The 15,111-nt window shown below is 33.5% G+C and overlaps 1 protein-coding gene across 2 annotated transcripts in view; it reads left to right on the top strand.

Annotated features, from left to right (window-relative positions):
- LOC111047976 (protein mesh) overlaps positions 1-15,111 on the top strand; it is a 33,510-nt gene that overhangs the window by 17,139 nt on the left and 1,260 nt on the right. The window contains exons 13-21 of one of the 2 annotated variants that reach the window (XM_039438794.1): positions 832-979; positions 2,348-2,536; positions 3,276-3,413; positions 4,541-4,677; positions 4,990-5,125; positions 7,651-7,792; positions 8,798-8,949; positions 9,849-10,031; positions 13,937-14,081. In XM_039438794.1, the coding sequence (XP_039294728.1) occupies positions 832-979; positions 2,348-2,536; positions 3,276-3,413; positions 4,541-4,677; positions 4,990-5,125; positions 7,651-7,792; positions 8,798-8,949; positions 9,849-10,031; positions 13,937-14,081 (1,370 nt within the window). Of the gene's footprint in view, positions 1-831; positions 980-2,347; positions 2,537-3,275; positions 3,414-4,540; positions 4,678-4,989; positions 5,126-7,650; positions 7,793-8,797; positions 8,950-9,848; positions 10,032-11,520; positions 13,527-13,936; positions 14,082-15,111 lie in introns of those variants that run through there. The other variant, XM_022333819.2, reaches the window with a different exon arrangement.

The following is a 15,111-nucleotide window of genomic DNA, read 5'->3' as shown; positions in this document are numbered from 1 at the left end:
CCCGTGCAAAGAACACAACATGCATTCAATGAAAGAATTAACTCATAAAATGAACCAGGTTTCAATACTTGATTGGTACCTTGCAGTCTCCTGTTAGAGGTGGGGTGGCCGTAGATGAGGAATACGATTTAGGAGATGTCAGGGTTTTCTGAACTTCAAAAGATCTTCTTCACTATTTACACATTGTATCGAAGCACTATGTTGTTTCTACTGAGATATTATTTGATTGTGTGTATTTTCAACTCGAATAGATACAAAAATTAAGAATGGCTGTTTGGCAGACAGTTTATCCACGATACTTGGATGGTGCTAATTCTAGGTATTGAGCGATACGAAACTTCAACTCTGGAGAACGAATTTTCTCCTTGAAAATGTTTTACAATTATTTCTTGAACACGATTTTAAAAGGGCTGTAATTTAGCCGAATTGCTCCCATACCAGACCCAATGATACGCGAGTGCTACTTACTCGACGACAGTTGTGCAAACACTGGCCTTGCGTTCACCCCCAGGCCATCTCCGGCAGGCAAAACCCCGGTTGAAGCAACAAACTGTCTGGAGCTCAAAACGATAAGCGAGACTACTCCCAACAAGAGCGGTGGGGAAAAACTAAAACGAATATTTCGTTGTAATTTTTCAATATTCTTCTTTTCTGTACTCTTACTATGTATAATGAACTATTGTGTTGTTATGGAAGCAATTTTTGGGAGAAATCCTGTATGCCTCCATGTTTTTCATAAATAAATAAATATATGCATCACATTCAAACGCAAAAGCGCGTCAACACATCATATTGTTTTTAGCCATATTTTCTAAAAATGTACATTTTCAGGTTCCGACGCTATCGCAATGGTTCCATGACATGAGTCCATTCTACTTCTGTTGTCTGTGGCAAGAAGAGCAGTCAGTTGGCTGCGAAACATTCAGGTTCGAGCGACGACCTTCACAGGATTGTGTGGCTTATCAGGGACCTGGAGTAGGTGAGATACTATTTTGCAATCCCAAATTATTACAATTCACTATTTTCAACTCACAATAATAAAAGATTCCATCAATAATTTTATTATTGATGAAGATACTATTTTCTCATTATGAATTATTAAAATTTGATTGATTTTTGCTTTAAAACAATAATAGATTTCAGCAATGATTGATGCAATATCAACTATATCAACTATATTTCAGCAATAAAAACTATCAAGTACTTTTTTATTTTATTAAAACCACAACTAGTTTCAACTAGTTTGATGAAAAATAAATACTACTGTAATTTGTGATTCTTATTCATCAAAGAGTTCACTGGACTTTTATTGATAATATTGAGAGATGAGTGATCACGTAAAGTACAATACTTGAATATCTTCCACTTTCAACGGAATACAACTCCCCTCAATCGATTCTGACTGAAAACTTCATTGATAGGCAATAAGACTAAGGTTAATCTCTAAGACTTCCAGGTTAACAAAGTCTATATTATTATTCAGTATATATTATTATTATTATTCAGTCTATATTATTATTTTCTTATTATTGAAAATAAAATAATATCATCATGAACATTTTAAAATAATTTCCATTTGATGCGTATGTAGCCTAAGGCTGTAGGTGAGACTAAGGCTATACCGTACCAGAAAAATATTAATTTATTAAATGAATGAATACTGAATAAAATATTTTATGATAATAACATATTTATTTATTCAACACAATACAGTAAACTGAACAGTTGAATTTAATCAAATATAAGACAGTAAGCATAAAAAATAATTCAATAAATGAATAGTTTTCAAACAATAAATACATTAACGATATTAAACATTTTTCGGTTAAGAGTCAGAAAATTAGCTCCATTTATATTGAGAGAGCAAACTATTGAATAAGGTGATCTCCAACACACAAAAACCGTTTTTTGAAATTGATGAAAATCCAGTTTTCAAGCTTCAAAACACGTTTTCAGTGGAGTAGACTGGTAAAGTCTCTTAGCTTATGTTGATTGTTTTAATTTATTTTTCCAGATCAACATTATACATAAATTTATTTATTGATCAATCAAGCAGTCAATAACGGATAATTGAACTTGATCAACTGTCTATTTTTAGATTCACAGAAATATGTTTGATGTTGCAAACTCAGTTTGATGTAAGGGTAAGTCCTGACCAGCTATGAGGACTTATCGGGTTCGATTCCCGGACTGACAAATAATTTTTGAATAGTAGCGCTCATCAAATTTCCATCTAGCTGTTTACCCAGTTGTCAATATTTGCAGTAGCAGAAGTCTTCAGGGTGATTTGTAGCATTTAATTTGGATTTTCGTTTAATAATAATTATATTTGATGTTGTTTGTCTAGCTACTGCATTTGGTGACCCTCACATTATCACCTTCGACGATGTTGCATATACTTTCAACGGTAAGGGGGAGTTTGTTCTCGTTCACACGGATCCTGAGAGATTTAAATTTGACGTGCAAGCCAGATTCGAGCAACTGTCGAACAATTCCAGGGGTGAGGTCCGTGCTACTCAGATAACTTCTATAGCTGGTGAGTTTCATGTATCTTATATATTTTCAAAACATTCATTGAATATTTATTTCTTAAACATATTCTTTTTATTATCTTTCTCTTCCTCTTCTCGTTCCTCTTCCCCCTCCTCCTTATCTATCTATTCCTCCCCACTCTTCTCCACCGCCACCTGGTCCTCCTCCCCCTCCTTCCACTCTTCCTCCTCATATTCCACCTCCTCTTGCTCTTTCTCATCATCCCAAACCTCTCATTCATATAATATAATAATAATTATTGTTGTTACTTATTTCATCAATTCTACTTCTACAATGATAATTTCATAGAAGTAGAATGTGATTTATTATAATAATAAAAATTTGTGTAACATAATTTTCTACAATGATATTTTTATGATCAAATCAAATTATTTGCTTATTCATCAGGTGTTTGCATCAAATAATGTATTGTTGAACTACAAATGAGATCAAACATAAAGAACGTATTAGGATGTTGTTGTTCCAGTCAAAAGAAAGTAAAGGTCACCTGCCCTCACGCCCCTGCAATGTCAACCATTTTCGCGTGACAGAGACAGAGACATCTATGGTATTCAACATTTTAATGTGTTGTAGTGGAGGTAGTAGTGGAATATTGTGATGAATAGTAGCTGATAATATATAGATAATAGAACATAGCATTATTATAATTAATCTAATAATATTGTATTACAGTTAAAGATGATATTTATTGCCAATATTTTGATGGGATGATTGTTTGTCAGCTAGAGACAATACGTCATCAATAATTGAAGTGAGACTACGACCACGGTGGGCTCAGTGGAGGTACAGGCTGGATGTGTTCGTGGATGGCAGACGAGTCTACTTCGATCGGTCCGCTTTGAGAGTGCAACACTTCTCAGGTATTCATTCCATTGCAAAATTTTCCATTATCATCTCAGTTCAACATCTTTTATATGCTCGTGAAATTTTGGATGTTTCATTATCATCTCAATTAGACACTATATGTTCCAAAAATATTGAATTGAAGTAACAGTTTCAAAGGCATTACGGCTCAGTTGTTTCTTTAAAATAAGAAATAATTTCATTAAAAAGTATGCTAAATTATTTCTTTCAGATGTTATCTCTTTCTATTGATTTATCGTCTAGAATTCTAACCTTATCTTGGACTGTCACCTATAAATTTGGAAGAAAAATAGCACAAGGACTACCTTATTATTTTATCTTTCAATATTATTACATTAGTGTCAGTTGCATTGTAAATAAATAAAATAAAATATTAATAAATATGCCATATATTCTCAGATATTCGTCATAGAATTGTGTATCGCTGAATTAATAAATGAATGAATGATTCTCATAATCATGACAAATCCCTACCCGATCTATTAATTGTATATTGGAAACTGTACAAAATTGATTTATTCTCTTCTTCTGTGTTTTACATGAAAAACTCCAAGTATCCGATGAGAAATAAAATTGGGCTAATAAATTCATTACTCATGCTATTTATTTTTTTTATTGCGGATGATGCCCACATGAGTTTTTTATTTTTGCTTGTGCGTGGGTAATGGGAAGTGTGAGTGTGAATTATTAGATGATCAAACGTCCATGCCTATTCGATGGGATTCGGCGGGATTCGAACCCGCGGCCAGGTAGCACTAGCAGACTGAAGGGTGCAACGCCTTAATCAACTCGGCTTTCTGGCCGGCAGATTTATGTAGCGTATGGAAGATAAACAACACTTATAAAGCTCTTTGAGTCTCAAATGCCTACATAAACACAATATATTTCCAATTTCTTGGAGATGTGTAGTTCTTTGTCAGGAGAACATAAGTTTGTCTGACCGCCATCATTTGCTAATCCATTAAGCGTTAGCCAATGTGCACCGTAGTTAACCAATGTGCACCATTTGGAAGCGAACTAGCATTAGGCCTACACATATTTGAATTATGAAAACTGATTGCCAGAATAATTTCGAGGTTGAAGAAGGTTAAATTATTAATGTGAATTTATTTTAAAATTTCAGGTGTAACAGTCTACACACCTCTGTACGTTTTGGATCAACATGAAGTTATCATGATGTTCCAGTCAGGAGCGGGGGTTGAAGTGATTGAAAATAAAGGTTTCATGACTGTCAGAGTCTACCTGCCTTGGCAATTTATTGTAAGTTCAATTTGTATATTTGAATAATATTTATTGATCGTTTTAATTGAAAATAAATTATCTTTTGAAAAATATCCTTGAATCAACCAAAAGTTGATAATTCCTTCAAAAAAATTATTTCAATCTGAATCGAATATGTAGTTGTAATTCCTACGTTCAAAATTCTAAAATTCAACAGAATGTTTTTCATAATCAACGGAATATTGATTCCTTAACGTAAAAAATAACAAACCATTTGCATGAATAATTCAATAATTGTGTAGGGAATTTTCTGCTATAATTGTATAATTTTTATTGCCATTTTCTATCCAGAATCAGACAAGTGGACTATTTGGAAATTGGAATTTTGATAAATTCAACGATCTCCTACTTCCTGGTGGAGGGAGTGTCAACATTGCTACTCAACCAAACAGCTTCAGAGAATATCATGAACAGTTCGCTATAAACTGTAAGTAAATTATATCATTATTTGATACGAATTTATGTTATCATTGGTGAAACTATTTGCTTCCACTATAATTAGTTGAGAATTAATCAATGTGTTCGTTCTTATTAGAATAATTTCTATCTATATTAAAAATCTAATTTGACTATTGACTTTTTTACAGTAATTATCATTCAAGAGATTTACATTGTATTTTAATTTAATCTTCCATTAGAATATTGTAAAACCTCCAAGACAATAAATATATTTATATACTTCAATGATTTAATGATTCAATGATTTATTTCAGCCAAAAAAAATACATCAAGTACATTAGGCTAGGTCAATTTACAGATAAGTCATATTATTACAATAACAAATATATTATCAACTTGAATTATTATCACAGAATGCACTAAACTTATTCTTTAGGAATATAATATACATGCAAAATAAGTTTTAATCCTTAGAGATGAAATTAATACAGCCTAAAAATGTAATGTGGTTAACTTTCAAATATAATAAAAAAAGTAATTACTATACAGATGAGCTGGCAATCATCGATTTTAGGTTGGCCTCCCTGAATTCATTAATAGAATAGAAGGGATTGGAGATCAACCATGACTTCAACCTTCTATTGAAAGTCTCAAGGGGCAGGCTTCTTATTTCGTTAGGTAGCATATTAAAAAACCTAATACCAGATGAGGGAAAGCTTCTACTTGTTCGCTCCAATCTGACTCTTAACTGGAATATATTCTGGTTTCTCCTTGTTACATGACCATGAATCTCATTAGCTAAAGTGAATGAATCTAGATTTTTCTTCACAAACGTCAAGCACTCATATATATAGAGATTGAAGACTGTCGTCACTTTCAAACGGATGAACAGTGGCTTACAATGATCAATCCTTCCAGCCCTCACCACAACCCTAACCGCTCGCTTCTGCAGCAACAGGACCCTATCCACACTGGTCGCATGTCCCCATAGGATTGTTCCATAGGCTATATGGCTCTGAAAAAAGGCAAAGTATGCTTGACGCACAAAAGTGTCAGGCACACAATCCACAAGCCTCCTCAACAAGAACACAACCCTACTGAGTCTGATGCATAGTTGATCTATATGAGTCTCCCACGTCAACTTACTGTCCAGGGAGAACCCCAACAATTTCACAGTATCTGTAGTGAAATTCTGGGGATTGAGACTAAAAACTAGCTCCTGAGTCTTATCATTATTCAGGGCAAGTCTATTTGCACTAAACCACTGGGAAGCACTATCATACAGCTCTCTAACAACCAACTTGGCAGACTCGATACTATCATGCTCAGCAAAAAGAGACGTATCATCTGCAAACAGAAGAACGCCACCATTCACTGAGTAATAAAGGTCATTTATTGAAATAAGAAAGAGCAAAGGCCCCAGAACTGACCCTTGTGGGACTCCGTAGTGTAAAGGAGCAGAGCCTGACAATTCTCCATTCCAGTCCACAACCTGGGACCTATTACCGAGATAAGATTTCATCAAATTAACAGCACTGACTCCTAGACCATACCTCTCTAGCTTTTCAACAATAGATCATGTGAAACACAGTCAAAGGCACGTGTCAAGTCACACATCAGAAGTGAGGATGATTTTTTACCTTCAAAAGCATCTTGGATTGATTGTATGAGAGTATGAACGGCCAACACAGTGGACTTTCCCTTCCTAAAACCAAACTGAGCAGGAACCAGCAGATTATTGTTCTCGAAATACTCATAAAGCTGGACACATAATACTGTTTCATAAATTTTGGCAAATACTGGAATAATGGAAATGAATCTATAATTACATACATTGTCTACAGCACCTTTTTTGTGGACAGGGACCGTTCGTGAAACCTTGAGCTCATCCGGGAAGACACTCTGATCTATACACTTATTAATTAGACAAGCAAGTATTGGGTACAGAGGAACAATGATCTGTTTCAGAAAAGCAACACTCATACCATATATATCTTTTGCCTTTGAGGTGCTAAACCCATTCACAATATTGATAATATCATCACCTGTAACATGACTCCATTCAAAATTAATTTCAATGGCTGGGATTTTTTGAAGAGTGGTGAATGCATCACTTGAACATTGTATATTGTTAACAATACCCTCCACAGATGTGACATAAAACTTATTGAACTCATCAGCAGTTGCAAATCTTGGATCAGTTCCTTTAGATTTGGGCTTGTGGGAATTTATAAGCTCCCAGGCAGCTTTACATGGGTTTTGAGCCTCAACAATGAACCTTGCATTGGCACTTTTCTTAGCCTCCCGCAATCTAAATCGGTATTCCTTCTTAAGTCTAGTAGCTAACTCTAATAGATAAGGCCTACTCCCAGCTAAATCACCAACCATCGAAACCATGTCTCTCCTGTCCTTCACCTGTGGAGTGGAGTTCCTTCTCTTTGTTATAAACCTGTCAAAACCCCTTAGCCTCATTCTTATTGGACTTGTGATAAAATAAAATGGGGAAAATCATATTTTTATCCTTATTCCAAACAAAATTACTTTGATTTTCAGGGCTGTTAGTGGACAGAGAAGAGAAAGAAAAAGGATCGTCTCTTTTTGTCCATGAAAGTGGCAGAACGGCCAGCTATTATGCTGACAAGGGATTTCAACCCGAGTACCAAGCGACTCCTCAACAAATTATACCTCAAAACAGGTCAGTCTATTTCTCAAAAGAATTGAATAATTAATTAATTACTCAATCTTATTCTAGCTACATAATAAATAATAGGCGAAATTAATAGGAATCATCACAAACCCTGAAATTAATGGTTAGGAGTAGCTGCAGAAGGAGTAGTTTCTTAACATGCTGTTCCAATAAACAAGTTTCAGTCAATGTAGTTTTTTAATGACAAAAACATGAATTGCATTATTCTTAAACAGAAATACTAATTGTATCTGTAGTAGAAAAGTTTCAGTCTATGGATGCCAGTAGCCTACTGTATAACTTATTTATTTAAATGAGTAGCGAGAAACTTCAGGTTGAGGAAGTTACACCTTTAATTTCTAGTGATCCTAGATGCTGAAGAAAAGTAAACTGGAATGATGATGATGTGAAAAGTGGAACTGTACTCAAAAATTACTCGTTATTCCAATACCTAATTGCTTGTAACAGTTCCAAGTCTTAATCGTTATATTTCATTTGAATCGAATAGTCTACCAAATAAAAGGTAAATGTGACGATATTCCGCAATAAATTACGATAATGATGCTTTCACTACTACACTGAAATATTTTAGTGGTGAACAGCTTCATTAATCATTAGTAGATGGTTCAGTTTTTCGCGACTAAACCATCTTCAATTATCAAATTATCAATTCAATTTGGTTTGATTTGAAATCACTTCAGTCAAGTCTTACATTTTTACTTTCCTTGCCCTACCTACTTACCTTTGATTATGGATACGTTTAGACGTATTGTTATCTTACATTCGAGTATATGGATACTAAACGTATCCATAATCAAAGCTACTACCATTGGGCAAGGTAAGAAAAATGTACTTATTTCAACTTCAATTTCCTTACCGTAGGTGAGGAAAGTATTGTTAAAAAATTAAAGTGCCCAAATTACAAGTTTTCTATACGTTTCAAGGTCCCCTAAGTTCAGAAAAGCGCATTTTTTCATATTAGGCTGAATTCACAATCTATTTTTCTGATTCTAGGTCAAAGGAATGGGCATTGATTGATGCATTCTGTGGAAACTCTTATCAATGCAAATACGATTACGCAGTCTCTTCAGATAGAGACATGGCTTACTACACCTTAATGTATCAGGCAGCTTTCTCACAAATCAAAAAGACATCTCAAGAAAGAGGTGAGTTGGATATTGAATGAACAAATAATTCTAAATTTTTGTTATTCGAAGAAGTATAAAACATGGCATTCTTGTTTGCATTTTATATTCTCAACTAGAATATTTCTTTAATAGCTTACCATTCTTAAGACTTGAGCCGTTCTATTGCACTTAAAGTAGCATAAGCATACTCGAGCAGACACTTGGCGCCATGTGGTGGAACGGGTTGGCTGTAAGGGGTGATGTGGAGGCTAACTATTGTTATCATTTTCACTATTCCCTTAGTTTCTAGATAGATTATGAAAATGTTTTTTTTAACTGTTTCCAGTTAAAATACAAATATGTTGCAACCAGATAATTATGTACCATCACATTATCTAATATTCTAATATCCATATTCTTCTCAAGTTGTTCATCCATAAAATAAAAATCTCACATTGAAGTTTCCTCTTTAATAAATTTTGAACATTAAATTATTATTGTACTAATCATATAGAAAATTATAATTGAATATTTGGTCGTCGATGTTTGTCATTACAAAATCTGAAATCAGACAGTTTTATTAAATTCTAAAAAAATATATTCTTTATAAATAATTATATTTGTATTGTAAGTTAGTGATGATTATTTTATTTCAGAAGAAATTTTCATCTCAAATGTTTATTTTGATCCGTGGATTTCTATTATCTCAATAAAAGAAGTTGTTTTTTTTCATCTAAAACAAATGTATTTTTTTAATTATTCAATTCATTTCTCTTATTAAACTTACCGTATTGAATTTCATTTTTGTGATTGCTCGCAAACCTTATTATCTGGTGATGATTGACAATATTTTCACTTGCATCTATATTTTTAGAATATAATTTGTACTTTTCATGTTAATGTCTGTATTATTTGGTTCAACTGATACTTGTTTGCAGTTATAACGTGTGGAATTTTGGAAACACCGAGATTTGGCAGAAAGAGCAATTTTCTGTTCACTCCTGGAACGAAGGTTACATTCGAGTGTAACCAGGGTTATATATTGATCGGAGATCCCAGAAGAACGTGCACGTCGGCTGGCAGATGGGATCCACCCCTTTTCGGATACACTGAATGTTTACGTGAGTTGACACCATTTTTTTCAAAATTTGAACTTTCCAAATTCTGTTGTTATCAATTTTCCAGTTTTGACATAATTATGTATTCAGGGTTTTATTATTCGAAGAATCCAACATGAACACTAGTTGCTTTTGAAGTAGGTAAATTTTGAGAGACTTTTATTTCCTCATCATACCGCGATCTTTACAAGATCTTTGGATACGAATACTACCAATATAAAATAATCTCGCGTACTATTCAACCAGCTTCGTATATTTGCTCTTAGTTTAGTTGTGAAACATTTTAACCTTTCAACCAAGATATTTTAAATGCCTTTCCTCATGCAGAAAGCTTGGAAAAAGTGAGAGATGATATGATGACCTGATGAAGTCCTCAAGTATTATCAACTTTTTTAAAAACATGAATTCATATTATTCAGTAGGCCTATGAAGTACGAAACAAGTTGATTGAAAATCACTTCCCCATGATTTTTTGGAAGCCTCTTAATTATGTGCTTATTTTTGGGAACTACTATCAGCCTAAACATTTTGAAAAAATGTTGAAGATAATCAGATCTATGATCAGATTTCAAATGTTACAGATTTATCTATTCATTGAATAACTACTACAATAACGGAATGAAAAAACAGAATATCACGAAATACATTAATTTGTTAGATTGAAGTATTTAAAGACACAATAAACTTATCAGTATTGAATACAATGTTTGATGCTTCAATTACAACTATTATTGCAGTGTTATCACTGTAATTTATTACAAACAGTAGTTCAAAGATGACAATTTTCCTGTATTTTTTGTGTCATTGTGAGGATGATACTACTGAGATAGACATTCTTATTTAAGCTAATTGATGCAATCATGTTCACCGCAAATCTGCAATACATTTCTCTATAAAATTGATAATGCATTAGCAACCAAAAATAGTCTCTCGCAATAAAAATAAATGAATGATTTTGACTAATCTGCTGCATATAAGGTTGTGATCACATTAAATGGCTATATGTGCAAATGCGAATCGAATCATGCATGAGCCAAAAAATAAAATTTGAAAAGTGCTATTGAAACACGTTGTGACTTGCATGTAACTGCTCACACTGAACGCACCAGCAAATGCAAGTGTTCAGTGTGAGGGCTCTTATTGCTCTTTCCAGATTTTATTTCTCATCTACAAGCTTGCTCATGCATAGCGTGCACTTGCACATATACGCATCCAATGTGATCACACACTAAGGCCAAACTAAATTATTTACTGTTATGTTTCATCAGTTGTTCGATAACTTTCATAAATTATTCTTTCACAAGGGTTTCCTAGAGAATTAGTATGGTGTACTCACTGATAGTTTCTTGGGATTTATTGTTAAAAAACAGGCGTGAGATTCTTGTGATTGATTGAAAAAACAGGTGTGATAATTTTTAGAACATTCATTTTCAAATTTAAAATCAGTGTATTTTTTTATTCGAATAATTTTTATCAAATAATCTGCCAACAGGTGAAGAAGAGTACGATATGCGAGCCATAGGCAGCACCACCATTTATGTCCTACTCATTTTACTGCCATTGCTATTGCTGTTGATTTGTGTGGCGTCTTATGCGTTCCGCAAGTACCGTAAGGGCGAGTCTATCGAGTCCTGGAACTACATCACCTCCAGTCGACGAGCCTCCTTGACACGGAGAGATTCCGTTGCAAATCTGACGCAACGGAGAGATTCCGTATCAAATCTTACGCAACGGAGAGATTCCGTTGCAAATCTGACGCAACGTTACAACGAGCAGCAACCGCTTTCCGAAATGAGCAGTCCAACATCCACATCGTCAAATTCTGACAGAAAATCGCGTCCCCTAACTTACGACGGGGTCTACCTTACCAACGAACCTATACCGGGCAAACCACTGGTAGAATTCGAGCCGAAAGTGTGGGATATTACTGAAGACGACGTGTTTTCCATACCTAAAAACAGTAGTAGGCCTACATCAACTGTGGGTAGTTTACAAAGCTTGGCCAAGAAACTTTCAGGGAATATCCCTTCAAAGAAAAATGCTAAACCTGTAAGTCCGCCATCTTTACCCGCGATTTCAAAAAGTCATTATGTTTCGGATCGTAGTGGTATGAGTCAGACACCTTCTCCTTCGTCTTCTTCTACACATCACAGTACAAGAGCTTCTCTGGGTTCTCTACCGGCCTCACCGCAGGCTTCCATGATGAAACGTTCACAAAGTATTGAAACCGATATATTTTAGGGTTTAATAGTTACTTGAGTATCAAAAGACTAAAGGTCATCTTACGGACTGAATGGGAGCAAACTAGACATCCAGGGACAAAAGCTGACATTTCTCCCTAAGAATTGCCATTTCAAGACGACATTTCCCTGGAGGAAAAAACGTCTTTAGTCCTGTGATGCACATACCATTTTCCCTACACCTGCACCAATAATTAAATCAATTATATTATTTTGTTTCAAGAAAAGTATTTTTTCTTGTCAATTTCACCTAACTTGTCTCAAAGTTGAAATTGATGGAAAGTGACGTGAAAAACACTGGCCGCCAGTAACTTGCTGTCTCCACATTACCTGTTTATAAGCTGACTTGAAGACAAGATAGAATTATGACGATGACATTTGAACCCACATGTTCTCAAGGCAGTATTGTCTATGCCATACTATCTAAATGAGATTACTCTAGTCAGTAGGGAGTAAAATAACAATTTCACTTCCTAAGGACAAGAATTAGTATTTCAATATTTTCATCCATAAAGTAAAATACATCTTCGAATCGTGGGCAGAGAAAACTTAATATTTCTATACGATTTGATACAAACTAGTACAGCAAGGTTGATTTTATAAGGTTTAAACGAACAGTTTCTAAGAAACTATAATTTATAAGAAACTATTCACACAAATTTTATCAAAGAGGACCAAGAGATTGAACTATGTGGTAATCTTAAATCTTACTGCTCAGCAATCCAATTTTTTTTATCTCCATGTCCAAATAATTATTTTATTCAATTGAATTGAATTTGGGTTAATTTGGCAAGTATTGATAGTTTGTATCCCATAACACTGATGATGTGGTTGTTGGATTGCGAATATATTTTGTGATTAAATCCAATTTCTAGTACCTATTTTATTTGTGGAAAATCTGCTTCTCTACAATAAACATCTATTCCACAAAGTGTTACAGTTGCGGTGAATTATAATTTTTTTACATGAATGTTCCATTGTCGTTTAAATTGAACATGAATATAAAATAATACAGTATATTCTAAATAATATACTGTATTTGTTCAACAAACCAAAATAAGTCTTATGATCACTACCAATTTCAAAGAGCAATAATGCAATACAACAAAATAGCGATGGCAATAAAATCAGTTGTGACTTGAATGAAATCTTGTGGAATGGATATTTATTGTAAAGTTCAGATTAAATTACAAGAACTTCATACACATTGTAGCTTGTTATTATTTACTCTTTTATAAATAAACCTATTTTTCAGTTACTCTCCATTGTATTCTTATTCAATAGATATCCATTCCACAACAATGTATTTCATAAACATTTTATATTCATTTAGAACGGACGCATCCTGTATTTTTCAAGTAATACTGAACCTATTTTTTCAATTACCTTAGTTGGTTAGTTGTTGAGAGTTTAATGGTAATGTCTTGAAAATGATAATTTATCTCTGAAATAATTTATAAGTATTTCAATAAATATACTAGAATTTATATTTCTCACTTAGCTTTCGTTATGCACTTTTTATATGCATTGAAGAAAAATGTAATGAAAAAAACTTGATTTGTCCGTTTTGAATAATTAGGTACCTATATTTTTAGAAACTATAGTTCCCAACATGGAAAAATGTTGAAAATTTATACAAAAAGTTTGAAAAGAATGTGATTTCTACAGGAGAAGAGGAGTATTCTATGAGATCTATAGGAATTACGGCAGCAGTAATAGGCCTAGTTATTGTGCCAATCATTCTCGGTATGGTATGTGTTGGATATAGGATATTCTTGAGAGCCAGAGAAGACGATGCTTCAGTTCTTGACAGGTAAATATGTCTTACAGTAACATTTTACCAAGAATGTCAATGAATTTTCTCAAACCATTTCAGTTACACCTGTTAAGCTGTTATCGAAATATTTTCAACTAAATTGCATTCAAACAATTAGGGCCAGACCATATTGAGCGTTTTTAGACGGCGTTTTTAGAGTCAACAGAGCAGAAAGCTCTCCGATTGGCTGATTTCGTTGGAAACGCTTAGAAAATGAACCGCCTTATGTGGCCTGTCCCTATTTCATCATAATTATGATAACCCATATCGTTCATGAGAGTTGTTTTGATTTCTAGGCTAATCATTTTGTATTATTTGAAAATTTTATCATGGAACCAAATAGAATGATCATTATTATCAAACGATTCCTCAAATTATGGTTTACCCAATAAGAATCATATTTATTCATTCAATCCATTGTTTCACATTTAAAAAGTAGCCTTGAGAACTATTCAACTAAATAAACCTATGAATTTTTAATAACTTTTAGAAACGTTCAAATCCATCTTGTATGTCGTATGCTAGAGTGCGGCGAAGTGACTTATTATGTCAACAAAAAATGTTGGATGATTGTGAAGAAGCCTATTTTGGATGATTCTTCGTTGAAATGAACTATAAATAATAATTTCTAATAATGTAAGAATAAATAATAGAATACTATGATTCGTTTGGAACAATTTTTAAAGACACTACAGTCTATTTTTATGAAAAAAAAGTAATAAAAACTAGTACTCACGTGTGGTTTGGAGCGTTTTCGGATTTTTAAATAAATTTTTAACACTCTTCAAATTGAGTGTTTTAAACAAGCGCTCAACACGTGAGTACTAGTTTTTAATAACTTTTTTCAAAAAAAAAAATAAATAAAAAATAGACTGTAGTGTTGTCAAAAATAGTTCAAAACGAATTACAACTATCAGTTCGTCATGGATAGTGAAATAGATTAATATTATAATATTGTGTCACCTCAAACGTATTACGGCACCACTTTAGTGTATTGGTATGAAACTGACGATAAAAAATAGAATAT

Source organism: Nilaparvata lugens, chromosome 12 (assembly GCF_014356525.2).
Source record: "Nilaparvata lugens isolate BPH chromosome 12, ASM1435652v1, whole genome shotgun sequence".
Lineage (NCBI taxonomy): Eukaryota > Metazoa > Arthropoda > Insecta > Hemiptera > Delphacidae > Nilaparvata > Nilaparvata lugens.
The sequence above is the reverse complement of the archived record's forward strand: the minus strand, read 5'-3'. Positions and strand labels throughout refer to the sequence as shown.